This window comes from Chrysochloris asiatica, unplaced genomic scaffold (assembly GCF_000296735.1).
Source record: "Chrysochloris asiatica unplaced genomic scaffold, ChrAsi1.0 scaffold00021, whole genome shotgun sequence".
NCBI classification, from domain to species: domain Eukaryota; kingdom Metazoa; phylum Chordata; class Mammalia; order Afrosoricida; family Chrysochloridae; genus Chrysochloris; species Chrysochloris asiatica.
The window spans coordinates 22838459-22854046 of NW_006408539.1; the positions used below are offsets into that span (position 1 = coordinate 22838459).

The window sequence follows — 15588 nt, forward strand, 5'->3', positions numbered from 1 at the left end:
TACACAGAGTAGACAGGGATGGGCAACTTGGACACTGGCTATCCAAAGGGGTGGGGGTGGGGGGCTACAGAGGCAATAAGTAACTGGCTTACAAGCTTTCCAGAGGGAACCTAGATCCAGAGGGCATGGAGGAAGAGGAAGGTAGAACCTCCACTAAGTAGTATCCAAGCTGTCTAGGCGGGGCAGATGAAATGCGAACAGGTCTCTTGTGATACAATAGTGAATGATTGTTATCAGGACTGATTAAGAGGGTTGGAAATGTAAAGGTAGACGTTTTGTAGCAAGGAGGGGGAGTGATTAACTTTGTAATCTAGGAGTGGAGGTCCCTGAGACCATCAAGGGAAAAGAGCGGAATGCAAGACCCTACCCAGAGAAGCAGTGATCCCTGAGATGGAGGCAGAGACCATGACGTGGAGAGATGGAGCAGTTGGGGACTTTAGACACGGAGAGGGAGAGGGGCTGTGTGCTGATGACCAGGGGACAGGCTTGTAGGGTATACCCTTTGGTTGGCCGATGATGCTCGGAGGGGATTGTAACCATGGCAATGAAATGATATACGATAGGATGAAAGTAAAACTAATGTTCTCCCATGTAAACTACCATATAATTCACAATAAAACATTTTAAAAAAATAATAAAAGAAGTCATCTGTCTTCTCAAAGCAATGTATTACACCTCCCTACAAACATCAACTAAGGAGCTCTGGTAGCGTAGTGGTTACAAATTGGGCTGCCAACCTCAGGGTCAGCCACTCCACAGGAGAAAGATGAGGCGTTCTGCTCCCGTAAAGATTTACAGCCTTGGAAACCCTGTACAGGGTCACTATGAGTCGGAACCAACTCCACAACACACAACAACACAGACATCAACTTGAGTCTGACTTCAAGTGCCTAATGACCGGGCAGCATCCTTTCCCATCTCTCCCACTTGTTGGAACCACAGTGCGACGGGCTTTTGATCAGAAAGAACGCACACACTCCTCACAGGCATGAAGACCAAGATGAAGAAGGTCAAATCCTTTTCCCAAGCCACACAAGCGGCATGTGGAACGGCCAGGGCTAAAATGAAAGTCGGCCTAGCTCCGCAGTATAATCTAGAGAATCATGCAGACTCCCTCTAAGGACTATACGCTGGAGGCTTTCACTTCCTACATTAACTGAAGGGGGAGGGAACTACAGTAGTTATTCCAGAGTACAAGGGGCATCTCCATGGGTTACACATCATTCAACTCTCAGTTGTGTTGTTGAATGCTACCATTTCCAACTCATAGGGACCCTGTATAAGGTGCGGCGCTACAGGATCAGTACCGGACTGGGAACACAAGGTTGGAAGTTCAAACCCACCAGCTGCTTCTGGTGGTCCCTATGAGTCATAACCGACTCAGTGGCACTTAACAACAAATCTTTACAGGCACAGAAAGCCTCATTTTTCTCCCTCAGAGCAGTTGGTGGGCTTGAACCACTGACCTTAGTTCACAGTCCAGGGCTTAGCTTATGGAACACTGTCTTCAAATCACAGAGCAATCAGTAAAGAGGCATCATGAGTGGATATTTACTAAGGAGGAAACGATAGCTTAGGAGTCCTGCCACAGAGAGAGACACCAGCAGAACCAGAGCTTGAATCCAGGTCAGCTTTTTGAAACCAGACCCTATCTAAATGTCTACAATGTTTCCTATTTTTTCCTTTGCCCAAATCCTTGAAGTCAGGTATAGGCAAATGTTTTCTGCAAACGGTCAGTTAGCCAACACTTCAGACTCTGTGGGGCCTACGGTCTCTGTCCTAGCTACCGAACTGTACCAATGTCACAAGAGCAATCCGACAACACTGTGCAGGTGTGACCCTGTCCCAACACAACTGCATTTATGAGAAGGGCAGCGTGCTAGGTCAGCCTCATGGGCCTAACTGGCCAACCTCTGCTTACAGACAGTCTATCTCCACTACTCCTCACAGAACTCATTTTCAAGTCTCTGATTTTGCTCTAATATTCCATCTACTTTGAACACCTTCCTCACCCTCGTGTCCAGTTCCCCTCATTCTACTCATGCTTTAAGTTCCCATTTATCCTTCTGTTAAGAATGGACGGACCTGTCCACCTGCCACACAATGTACCAACTTGGTTAGGCCATGATTTTCAGTATTACGTAACTAGCGTCTAAGCTGTGACCAAATTCTCGGGTGCTATAAATCCTCACCTCTGTGATACTGACAGCAGCCTGCACGATGAAGAACTGGACTGCGAACCTCAAGGTCAGCGGTTCAAACCCACTAGCCATTCCCTGGACTCCCTATCTAGATTCACTATACTTCAAAACTGATTCAACAGCGCTTAGCAACAACAGTAGTAAAAGGCAAGATGCAATCGGCATGATTAGGTTATAGTTTAGGTTAATTAGACAAGCCAGTAAGAGATCAGAGGGACCCACTACTGCCAAGAGAGAAGAGCTAGGAGTCCAGGATTCCTGAACAGGGACGCTCCCAGGCACAAGGAAGACGGATCGCAAGGCCCATGGAGATCTCCAAGGAACACCCAGCCCACAGATGCTGAAAGGAGACGAGGGCCTTCCTCCAGAGTCAACGGACAGAGAAGGCCTTCCCCTGGAGCCAGCGTCTTGAATTGGGATTTGTGAGAAGGCATTTCTGTTTCTTAGAGCTAGCCACCTGTGGTATTTCTGTTACAGCAGCAAGAGAGAACACAGACTTTCTCCCAGGAGACAGCTCAGGCTGCTCTAGCCCAAGACGCAGTAACTCACTCAACAGGACCAACGGACGTTTCATGGTCTCTCTTTTCCACAGGGGAGCATGAAGCAGGAACACTAAAATGACTCACATCTCTGTATGTAGTCAGATTAGCGCATTACGACATGAGACATTCAATCATGATATTCGGTGAACTCAAAGTATACAGTCTTCAATTATTCAATCATTTTCATTTTACATGAGCCAAGTAAAACTGATGTCATCTTACCCATACAGTTTGAACATTTTTGTTCTGACAAAAGCAAAATAAGTAAAAAAAACCTAAAAAACAGAAGAAATCTTACTGGCATAGGAAGTAGCATCCATCTTCCCGACCTTCACAGGAGAACCCATATTCTTCATCTCAATCCCAACTTCATTCCAAATTGGCTCCAGTTTTTTACAGTGGCCACACCAGGGTGCATAAAACTTGTTAAAGACAAAACCAAACACAACCCTTAAAATGCGGTGCCACAGTGAACACCAATATTAATTCTTAATGCATGGCCTTGGTTAAATGATCTAATAATAATCTGTTTTCCACAAAATTTAAATCTAAGATTTTAAAGGAGTTCTAGAATAACAAAAGTTAAAATGCACACACACAAAGCTTAACTCCTTGTATGTACCTCAAAACATATATTACTCTAAATATGTTTTAAGTGCTGAAACTTTACTTTAAACAGAAATGACAATTTACAGTAAAAATCTTGCTTCCAAGCGAATGTGCCTATGTACTATATCAAATAGTCTCCGTACGTCTATCTAAACATCATACACGGGCCTCACAAGTGTTCATGAGAAACATTCTTCTGTTTCCACCAGAAACTCCAGCACAGCTGGCATCTGTGCTGACTTGCGGCCCAGCCATGGGGCAGAGGCACCGTCAGGATGATGATACAGCAGGCGACTTCTGCTCTCCTTCAGTCACTAGCTGCTCCTCATCTGTCTGCACAGGCATGGGTGAGATACGAAGACCTTCAAGGCTGGGCAGAGGCACCTATTAAATGGTGGTGTGTCCAGCTGCTCAGTGTCTTTCTGTGACACAGAACTGACTTACCATAGTCATGTGGGCATTTTCACACATGCACAAGAGGAAGGAGGAAGAGAGAATTAAACAGTGGGCGCCCGTGCCCCATCATCGAGCTTCAATAATCGTCAACCCTGCATTCTGGCTCCACGTCTTTTGTTGCCGCTCTTCAAGGGGCGTCACAAAGTTCGTGGCAAAATGGAACTAACTGATGAGCAGATGTTTCCATGAGCTTTCTGAAGCCTCCTCATTCTCTTTTGGCAAAGGCATTTTAAAGTGACTCCCAAACATCATTACGTTTAAATGGATTCCAAATGTGAAAGTACAAAAAAAGGGAGATTAAAATTCCATTTTATAAAGATGATAATGTGATACTGGCTGCTAAGTGGTATTAATATGCTAAGCCTCTTGGGGAATATGAAGAAACAAGCGTGAAATATCTGTAATATTAAGTCAGACATAACCCCAAAGTGGACCTCATCGTAAGGTAGGATTCCTGCTCCCCTACTAAAAACACCAACAGGTCCCTTGCCAGGACCCTTAAGGCTCAGCGGTTCATTTTAATACAGACCCAAAGAGTAAAAGCAGAGAAAATAGCGTCACACACATTAGCACACTGTGTGAAAAGGGCTTAGGTGAGCATACTTATAGAAAACGCACACACTTACATCTACAAGCCAAATGTCATCCTTTCGACTTTCTTTAAACCTAGAACAAAAGCCAGAGAAACAAATCTTAGGTGATGTCTGTACCCACTGCACAAGTGTCCGGTATGAAAGCCAACCCAGCCCCGTCCCCATCAAGTCGATTCTGGCTCACAGAGACCCTACAGGGCAGAGGAGAACTGCCCCATAGCATGTAACCTTGGACCAGCACTCCTGGTTTGGTGCTGTAGGATTGGCACTGGACTGCAAACAACAAGGTCAGTGGTTCAAACACACCAGATGCATCTTGCAAATGCTATGCAGGGTCGCTATGAGTCGAAACGGATTTGAAGGCATTTACAATCAACAACAAACTGTTATGAAAGCAGACAGCCACATCTTTCTCCTAAGGAGCAGGTGGTGGATAAAACTTCCAATCTTCGGAAGACAAATTTATGAGCTCAGAACAAATTCTTTTCAACCAATGTTTACATAAAATTTTTGTCAGTGATCTAAATTTTGTCCTTTTCATTAAGCCCTTCAAGATAACAGTAACAAGACCCAAAGGTATAGTAAAATCTGGAGGGAGGAATCCAAAAAAAGAGTGAGGTGGGACTCAGTGGAAACACAGGTCTGCACTGCACCCCTCGTCCCGCTAGTCCGTGTCACACACGTGCAGAAGTGACAAGTGCTGCTCTCCTCAGAAGAGAGGCCTGCTGCCCAGCTTTGCTCTTGGCTCCCATTTGGGAAGCAGGATTTCAAAAGGGTTCACCTCACTTCCAGATAAAGGTGGCCCACGGTGCCTAGTCTATGCAAGTACTATGATTCTGTGCCAAACACCTGCTTTCCTTCAGGGAGACTGGAATCTGAGTATGCACTAGTAGAGCGTGAGCCCAAAGACAACACGCTGAGCACCAAGTGTTACTGCGCTTCTGACAGATAACGTCACACGAGTTGCAGTGCCGTGAACTGACTCTTCTACCCACAATCTTGGTGGTGGTGGTGGTGATGGGTGTGTGCCATAGAGTTAGTTCTGACTCACAGCGGCCCTCTATAGGTTCTTCTGAGCCAATAAATCTTTACGGGAGCAGAGAGCCTCATCTTTCTCCCATGGAGCCAATGGTAGATTCAAACTGCTACCTAGTGGTCAGGAGTTCAACTCGTACCCACGTGACCCATCACACTACCAGGATCCCATATCGTCTTTGTAACTTCCATCAAACGTTTTCCCCTGATGCTACTGGAGAAAAACAGGTAAGAAAAGATGCTGATAGGACGCTATGACTCAGCGGTAACTTGGAGCTCTACCTTGGGTTTAGAATGAGCAGTCTCAAAAGCAGGAGGTAGGACTCTCACCACCAGCTAAGATGAAGAGCCACCCCAAGAACCCCTGCACTGAATCCTCCTCGACTAGACAGAGGGCTCTGGCACTGAGGTGTGGCAGAGAGGCAGCAGAACCAAACACCAGAGCACGAGACAGCTGGGGGCCTCCCAGTCCACGGAGCATGACAAGCTAAGAGATGAGGGGCAGGAGGCTGGCTCGCAGAGTGGGAGGCCTCCACGCACTTAGCTGGGGGAGCTAGGTTTGCTGACCCACGGAGCAAGAGCCAAGTGGCTTCCAGCTGAGACTTAGAGTGAAATGGTGTGCCCTGTGAGCATTGACGAGCAGGTCTAAAGGAGCTCTGCATCCCTGCCCAGGCCGAGAGGGAGGAGAAGCTGTCCAGACTGGAAGCACGGTGCCCCGAACTTTTCTGACCCTGAGTCGTAACCTGTTAGCTAGCTTTCCTCCTAAACCCCATCACCAGGAGGATGCCGAGTTCTGGGTGACCACTGCAATGACTTTCCTAGTGCAGCGGAGTGCAGTGCTGGGGGGAAGGATGGTTGGTACTATCGGGTTTTGGACCTGTTGTCACCCCATCTGCCGGGAATGGTGTACGTGCTATGAATGTGCTAGGAGGTGGCACAGGAGGAGACTGGGCTCGGGTCCCTCAGAATCTCACCTCATGTACGTTCTCCCTTTGCAGCCCTGCTGTGGCAGGATTAGCACTGGACCACAAGGTGGGTGCTGCAAACTCACCAGCCGCTCCTTGGAATCCCAGACAGGCTTGCTAGGAGTCAGAACCGGCTGGACTGCACTTAACAACACCTTCTCCCTTTGATGATTTTGCTTCGTGTCCTCACTGTAGTCATCACTCACAGCTGTGGCGTCTGCTAGATGGTCCTAACCCGAGGACGGTCTTGCCCCCCACCCCTCCCACCTGACTGGCAAAAAAGCTCCAAAAGCACCCTTCTGATTGTGTTCCTCTTGGAAGACATTTTCTATGGCCTTTGGAATCGACTTGGTTCATGGTCCCCCACAACCTATACCAAAGGCTCCTAAACTTATCTGGCTCCCCCTTTCTCTCCACCCCAGTATAACCCCACTGCCATTGAGTCCCTTCACACTCATAACAACCCTACACAGGGGTTTCCCAATCATCTCGACCCTATACAGGAGTTTCGAAACTAAATCTTTACAGGAGCAGACAGCCTCATCTTTCTCCTGTAGAACAGCTGGTGGGTTTGAACTGATGCCTTAGCAGCCCAGTGCTTACCCTAAAGGGCCATCAGGGCTCCTTAAACATAAGGGACCTATAATCGTCTGCTCCAAAGGAATTCTGCAAGGTTTTAAAAAGCAAATATGTCACTCTGATGACTAAGTGACTAGCCATCACCTCATATGCATGTGAAAGCTGGACAAAGGAAAGGAAGGCTTTAGAGGAAGTGATGTGCTCACACTGTGGCTCTGGGGGCAGGTGCTGACCATGCTGCAGCCTGCTGAGCACATCAGTCTTAGGAGAAACATAACCAGAAGCTTCCTCAGCAGGGGGATAATCAGTGCTAGGAAAGGCCATGTTTGGTAAAGCAGAGATCTGTAATTGAGGACAACCCTCAACAAGATGGACTCAAGCCTGCCAGTGATCACTGGATGACATAGGACCAGCAACGCCCCCTTGTTCCACGGGAGGGGTCTCGAGCTGGAGCTGACTCCACAGCAAAGTGTCCACCACAGGCCATCCAGACCGCACTCCCCATGGGGTGGCGAGACCGGGGAGAGTGCAAACACGCCAGCCCCTTTAGTGCCATGTTCCCCCCAGCCCCTCGTATATGAACATACCATGGGATGGAGGAAGACAGAAAACAGCTTATTTCCACAAGTCACACACAGTGCTGGGGTCCCTCAGTGGGCAGAGTCCTTGGGTGAAACTAAAAAAAAAAAAAATCTATGGGGAAATGGGGCGGAGCTTAGCTCTTGTGCCCCTCCTCCAGATTCTCAGCTGTCAGCACTGGACAGAAGCATGCTCGCATTTAGGGGAATTTCACTGCTGGGTCTCACAATCTAACTGCAATAGCCTCTTAGGTCCAGAGAGGTCCAAGTGAGAAAAATGCTCCTCTGTGGTTTTCCATGCTATAGCAAGTCAGGTTTCTCTCTTAGGGCCCGGCAGCGAGAGACAACTTCAGGGTCGCAGCAAATGCCTGGGACAAGGTTGTCGACCAGTTCAGCAGGGTGGCAGACAAAAGGGCTTCCCTGCGAGACAGAAGCCAGGTTAGGGGTCCTCATCTCCCCTGTCCCTGATCGGGGCTCTCCCCATCATGGGGTGGACCTTCTTGTGGCTGCATATTTCCTGTCAGATGTTGTTGTTGTGATTGTGCATGGTAAAGAGGAAGACCCCAGGAAGATGGATGGATACAATGACAGCAGCAATGAGCTCAAATGCAGCAAAGGTCAGGATGGTGCAGGGCCAGCCGCTGTTTCATCCTGTTGTGCACAGGGTGGCTGTGAAACTGAACTGACTTGATGGCACCTAACAAATGTCATAGAATCACAGCCATCCCACAGGCCGAGCAGGGAAAAGCGGCAGGCAGGGACACCCTCGGGAAACTGTAAACCAGCGATCTCCAATGGGTGGTCAGAATTGTCAAGGCCAGCTACTCTGTAGGAGAAAGACTGATTATCTCAGAAACTGTGTATTTGAGGGTGGCCATGAGTCAGAGTCCACTAGATGGCAGTGGGTTTGGTTTTTCTGATTTGGTTCCTAGCCAGACGCCCATGCTATGTAGTCGGGCAATGAGGAAGGCAACGAGCAGCCCATGCTATGCAGTCGGGCAATGAGGAAGGCAAGGAGCTGCCCACTCCTACTGTTAACAGCCACACTAACCCCCAGAGGGACAAGGGCCTAAGTTCCAGGCTCAGTCTAAGGTCTGACATTGGCTAGCTCGGGCCCAAAAGCAGTGCTGCCTGAGTTGACAAGCACAGTCAGCTGGCTGGGTACTGGGTTTACCTGCAACAGGGAAGGCTATTCCCACATGTAACAAAGAGCCTATGAAGAGCACAGCCGATTCTCAGCCACACATCTCGTCCACATGGGGGCTTCTTTCACCTGCCAGTAGCCCACCCACACAGCCAGGCCACTGGCCACAGTCCATGGTCAGTGGAAAGGCGCCGACACAGGGCCGCTGTGTTGGGTAGCCGGGGCTTACCAAGCTTCTGGGTATGAAAGGTAGCTCACAGGTTAACTGCAGTCACACCCTAATTCACCCAGACACAGGTTAACTGGGCGGAGTCAGCTGAGCCAGGCCCACGTGTAGCTGGGAAGTCTCCATAGCTGGAGTCCAGGTGTGGTGCAGTAGGCTAAGCACTGGGTTGCTGATTGGAATGTTGGTGGTTTCAAACCCACCAGCTGCTCCTCAGAAACCCTATATGGGTAGATACGAGTGGACTCAACCTAATGTCACTGAACAAAGGCCAGGAGGTTCTTGGGTATAAACCTGAGAAGGGGAAGGGCACTCGGGAGACGAGAGAGGATTCCAGAGCTGTCCCTACGAAGGAACGTGGGGTCTCTGGGACTTCTGGCTGTATGACTAGTTCACGACCACTGTGCACAGTAAGAGACCAACTGCAGGCACAAGTCCGTGGACCTTTCTGCCACAGCTTCCCATCTGAGGGGGGCTGACACCTGTCCTCTGGGTGGCCTGCTAGCCAGACACCACTTAAAGCTGACCCAGGAGACGGACATCAGTAGTGGAAATGGACCACGTATCACTGGGCCTCCTGGTCACTTTCCGGGTTGAGAAGGCCAACCACTGACCACCTTCCCTGCCTGGAACAAGACGTGTGACTCCTTCCTCACACCCAGAACCTCACCTGCGGACGAGGTCCTCATCCCATGTTGGTTAATGGCTCTGCCTGAGACCACCAGGATGGTATCACAGTGGCTGGCAGCTGCAGGATGTAGGTAGTTTTGTGGAAGAGCAAGAAAGCGACACACAACCCAGCCCATCGCTAACCCCTAACTGTCCCTGTAGAGAAGCCGTGCTAAAAACAGCCCCCAAATACTAAGTTCCTTCAGCCTTGGCAAGAGTCTCCGTGACCACGCACAGATGGGCCTCCCAAGTGCCTACAGTGGACGGTGAGCTTCCAGGTGGTGGACACTGAGCGGAGAGTCTCTGGAACATGTCAGTCTCCTGACCTCAGCAAGGAAGAGGCTGGGACTGTCTTGAGGAGACAACTGTACTAGGCACTGGTTTTGTGATTGCTGCCACTGACTCTTCCGACTCCTGGTGACCCATGTGTGCAGAGGGTTTCCAAAGCCGAGTCAGGTCTATCTCCCCAGGCACCTCTGGATGGGAGGGTCATTGTGGTGCTAGCTGAGCACTTAAACATTTGAGCTGCCATCTCCCACAAGCCTCACAAGAGGGCCCTGGTGCAGCCACAGCACCATGGTGGGGGGAGTGGGTGTGCACAGACAAAACTCAGCAGCTCCTGCCGAGCCTCACTGTCATCAAGGCCTCCCTGTGGAGGGGGGGTTTCCACGGCTCTAAACCTTCACGGGAGAAGACAGCCTCACCTTTCTCCCGTGGAGCGGCCGGTGGGTTGGAACTACCAACCTTGCAGCCCAAGGCTTACTCCCAACCAGGTCTCCTCCCCTTCAGTAGAGAACCACCACCATGAAACTTAACCGAGCCTTAGCTGGCTTAGGTAAGGGTACCACTGAAGTGGTCTCAGACTCCCAGCCCCAAAACATCACGTTTCCCTCTCATCTGGTGCCAGTGTGACAGACTCAAATGAACACAGGTACCCAAAAAGCCCAGCAATGCACTTCTCCCTCAACTTCCCTACTGATGTTGACCTTGGCCTCCGAGTACCCTGAGGACAAAGGAACCTCCACCTGCCCTCATCTCATTTATTTGAAGGCTGGGAGCCTGGGTATAGGTGGGCAGGACTCTCTAGGTTCAGGCAGCTGGAAGCCCAGATCCAGGTGGATAGGGCTCTCTGGCTTGATCCACTGCAAGGACAGCTGGGATAGCACCTGTATTAGGTCCAGGGGCTATCAGCGGACACATAGTAATGGGGCTGCTGGTCAGACCCCATGGTCTAGGACTTGGCCAATAGTTCCTTGGCAGGAAGCCATCAATCTCCTGAGTCTTTTCAGGAAGGGTCAGCCAGCTCTCTTCTGTTGGTCAGTCTTCACAACCTTGGCTGTAGCTGGTTTTCACATTCGGGAATTTGTCAACTAAGATTCAGATCGCATCACGGAAAACAGACCTGCCCATGTAAAGAGAATGAAATGGGCCAGGTATCCAGAGAGAACAGCATGGGAAAAGCTAGACTGCTGAGCCTGTTTGGTAATCTCATGAGTCACACCTCAGGGCGCTCCAGCCTAACACTGTCCAGTGGCAGAGAGACCTACCAGCACCCACTGAGGAAGGAGAGTCTAGGTGCTGCTGTGCTCTCACCTCAGGTGCATGCATCTGGAAAGGGGGGTCTGTGGCGGCACACCCTATAAGACACCAATCCTCACTAAGCCTGCTAAGATCACCTCCTTCAACAGGGAAGCCACCTAATCAAAGCGCTAAAGGCTCCTCGGGCCACTGGGCAAAGCTATCCCCAAAAGACCAGGTGTTGTTTTTTCCTAAAGGCCTGAGGTGCAAAGCCCTGTTTTGTGGAAGAACACACATGGGCTTAAAGCTCATGACAGTCATTGGATGCAACTTGGCATGTGGGTCTGTGACAGCCTTTCGTCCAACCCTCACCAAAGTCCAGGAGCACCATTCTCAGTTTCCTGAAATCTTCTGATGGATTTATCATTTGACTCACAAGGTGAACTTCAGGGTGTAAGCAGCTAAAAAGACAGATCAATGTGGGAGCCAACAAGGGTTTGTATCAAGGCCTACCAACATGAAGACGTGTTCCAAAGAACACACAGGGTTTCTGTATGTCTAGCATAGCCCTGCATGGGACCAGTCACTCTGTTCACCAAGCCAAATTTGTCATGCAATCAGGTGTCCAGGTGGTCAATCAGGACAATGAGCAAAACAGAAAACCTTTAGTAGTCACTTACTTGCTACCATGCAAGCAAAAGGCAAACAGAGGGCAGCTGCTCCCTTTGCTCCCACAGACCAGCACCCAGACGAGGGCCAGGTGGGGGTCTCGCAGATGAGAAACCCTCTCACTGCTGAGGAGCTGCCAGGAGGGTATGCCTGGGCTAGAAAGTAGGCCCGCATCGGAGTCCCTGACCACAAGCCCCTCTTGGCACTGCACTGCACAGGCTGAGGGCAGGCCAGCAGCTCCCGGAGGAGGCCTGTAGGTGCCCAGGATACGCCGGGAGCTGGACCACTCAGGTACTGCCAACAAAGGCCTACAGTCTACACAGTATGGCCCAAATCCCAGCGCTCCACTCACTTGTCATTAAACCAGAAAGACATTAAGTAACAAATAGAAGGTCTGGGCTAGAAAATGGTAAACAAGAACACAGCTGAAGATTTGTCATGGGTTTTGATCTTGTCAATTTCAGTGTAACTCTTGTGAATTATCCCTAGTTCATGCATAAACCACGAAAACAGAACTTAGAAGATCTCCTGGACTCAAACTGGCGCTATATAAACCATTGTTGTCTCTATTACTACTATTATTATTAAAATTAGAATTCACCTGTAAACATTCAGGTAACACCAGAAATAAAATTAAAATTTAAACGTGTATACTCACGAGTCATCTAAGTCTGGTATAACACTTTTACCGAAAGCCACATCAAGTAAGACAACTGAAAGACAGAAAGAAAAGACTAAATGTATACTTCTAATTTTTATCTTTGGCACATATTGTATGCTTAGTCACCTTTAAAACATACATATTGTGTGTGTGTGTTTAATTTTTTTAACAACAAAAAAATCCATCATTGATTCATCCCAAGGCGCTTGTAAAGCAAAACCACAGAGAATTCATTTTTAATAGGTATTTACTCTAATGCAATTTGAATGTGACAGATAAGGCCTATGTAGTGGAGCACATCAAAGCTAGAAGCGTCTTTTCCTCAGCAGCACTAGAAGGTCTTCCGTAAAACCTCCTTTTACAACCATCCAAAAGGCTGTTTTATTTTTACAGAAACGAAACCGCTCTAGCCATCTGGGCTTCTTGCAGAGCTGGGCCTGGGCTCGGCGGCTGCAGAGGTGGGTGAGCGAAGCGGGCAGGGCCACAGGGTCAGCACGCCGTTGTCGCCATCACTGCCTGGGCCAGCCGGCCAGCCTCTGTCCTTGACCCCCTAGTCCGCCTTTAGCCCACATCCCAGGGGCAGGTGTCACCTGTTTGTCAACTAGGAGCCAGGGATGCAGGGAGCTGGCCACAAACACAACAAAGCATCTTTGTGGGGAAGGCAGTGCATACTGGGGGAGTCAGCGCATTTGGGGGGGGGGGTAGCGCATCTTTGGGGGACAGGGCATATTCGGGGGATCTGGACATCTTTGGGGTGACAGCTTGTCTTTGGGGGAGTCACAGTCTTTGGGGTGACAACGCATCTTTGGATTCAGCTCATCTTTGGGGGACACGGCGCATCTATGGGGGGGCGACACCAGGTGTGCGCCACAACACCCGGGTGTCCGGCCGCCGGAAGATGGCGCGGCCTCTCCGGGGGCGCGGACGACCCGGTGGCCCCCGCAGGCCATCCACGGGCCCGGGGCGAGCCTGCCCCCCCGCCCCGCGCGCGGCCATACCTGTGGCGCAGAGGCGCAGGGCGGCCGCGCTGCTCGGGGTGGCCATGCTCGCCGCTGGAGCCGACTCGGCAAAGGCTGAGGGGCGCCGGCGCCAGCCGTTGCCTCCGGAAGGGGAAGCGGGCCCGCCGGGGCGAGGAGGGAAGCTCGGCGCGGACGACGGGGGCGGGGCTGCCGGGCCTCCGATAGCTCCCGGACCCGACCGGCTTCTGCCTTTACGCATGTGCGGATGACGGGGGCGGGGCAGCCCAGCCTCCTTTCCCTTTCGGACCTACCGGCCTCTGCCTCTGAGCATGCGCGGAAGGCGCTGGTGGGGCGCACCTACCTTCGTTTCATCCCTGATCTCTGAGTCCTCTACCTCTGAGCAAGCGCGGAGTGGGCCGCATGCGCGAGATAGTGAGCATGCGCAGTGGCCTTCCCGAGAAATGTTTGCGCCCTTGGTCACCTCTAGGACTGTGGGACCCTGGCAGCGGTAGACATAAAACTGAAATATCCGGTCTCAACTTAGTTTTTAACTTTTTACTGAAGCCCTGGTGTGGCGCTATGGGTTAATGCGCTGGACTGCAAGGTAGGTTTGAACCGTATGATCAGCGGTTCAAGCTCACCTGCTGCTCCTCGGGAACCCTATACAGGGTCGCTATGGGTCGGAACTGACTCCACGGCTCTCCACAACAACACTGGAGATGAAGTAGTCTCCGACGAGGCAATTTGAGGTTGGGTTTTTACCGATTTTTATCTGCTACACCTGTGCGTGACACCTGTGTGCTGAATGCCATGTGCATTGATCGGTGGCTCAAGCCCCAGCGTTAGAAGGCAGGATGAACCGCCCTGGACCAACTGTGCAACCTGCAGCCATTTCCAAAACGGGTGTAGGAAACTTCAAACCTCTGTCCAACACTGGACATATTTTAATTTTTAAATTTCTTCAATTGCTAATCAAAGGAGTCACTTACTAAGGAGAATTTATCCTGGAAACAGAAAAAGTTAAAATTTTGGGAGTCCTGGTGTGGCGCTATGGGTTAACACCCTGCGTAGTGGTGACGAATCGGCCTGCGAACCGCAAGATCAGCAGTTCGAAACTACCAGCTGCTCTGCGGGAGAAAGATGAGGCTTTCTGCTCCCGTAAAGATTTACAGCCTCGGAAACCCTGTTCAGGGTCGCTATGGGTCGGAACCGACTCGACAGCACTTAACAACAACTGCAAAAAACTGTTTGAATTGCAAGGTCGGCGGTTCAAGCTCACCAGCTGCTCCTCGGAAACCATACACTCGCTCGCTATGGGTCAGAACCGATTCGACGGCACTTAACAACAACATGTCATTTTAATCACTTTTTCTCTATATTACTTTTAAATTATATTTTACTGTGTTTTAGGGGAAAGTTTACAAAGTTAATTGTTGTTTTTAAGTGCCTTTGAGTCGGTTCCAACTCATAGTGACCCTGTATGTGTTTCCCAGGCACGGCTGGTGAGTTTGAACCACCGACTTTGCTGTCCAAACCGACCTTGCTGTCCAGCACATTAACCTGCAGCGCCATACTGCTTCCCACATACATACCCAAAGGACATATCCAAGTAAAGGAATTCACAAAAAAAGGGTGTAAGAAGGTTCAAACCAACCTTAGAATCCAACGCCACACCAGGACGCCTACAAAGCCAATTAGGTTCTCATTTAATAATTTTTGTACTAATGTTTCCATGACATTGGATACAATTTTCACAAAGTGTCAGCATTCTCATTATTGTCATTCCACTTACATGTCTGTGGCTCTACCTTCCCTGGCCTGCCTTGCCTTCTCATCTTTTGTTTGGATAAATGCTGACTGGTCTGTATAGTTGATTGGTGGTGGTGGTTGTGTTTGTGTGCTGTGGAGTTGGTTCCAACTCATAGCAACCTTGCGTGGGGTTTCCGTAAGCAGAAAGCCTCATCTTTCTCCCATGGAATGGCTAGTAGTTTTGAACCACTGACCTTTAGGTTAGCATCCCGACTCGTAACCACTACGCTACCACAGTTCCTCATATAGTTGATTAAGGGAGCACATTAGTAACAGGTCATATTCATTTAAAAAATCATTGTTCGGCTGAAAGCTGTCCTCTAGAAATAGCTTCAGATCCAAGTACACAGGGCATCTGAATGCAATAGTCAGCCCCAG

At 49.9% G+C, this 15588-nt stretch overlaps 1 protein-coding gene across 1 annotated transcript in view; it reads right to left on the reverse strand.

Moving 5' to 3' along the window:
- The window catches only part of TMX3 (thioredoxin-related transmembrane protein 3), a 50893-nt gene extending 37233 nt beyond the window's left edge, over positions 1–13660 (reverse strand). The window contains exons 1-4 of the mRNA XM_006837585.1: positions 13300–13660; positions 12440–12494; positions 4435–4474; positions 3042–3165 (exon numbers count right to left, since the gene is read on the reverse strand). Of these exons, the coding sequence (XP_006837648.1) occupies positions 3042–3165; positions 4435–4474; positions 12440–12494; positions 13300–13660 (580 nt within the window). The remainder of the gene's footprint in view (positions 1–3041; positions 3166–4434; positions 4475–12439; positions 12495–13299) is intronic.
- Between the last annotated feature and the right edge of the window lie 1928 nt (positions 13661–15588).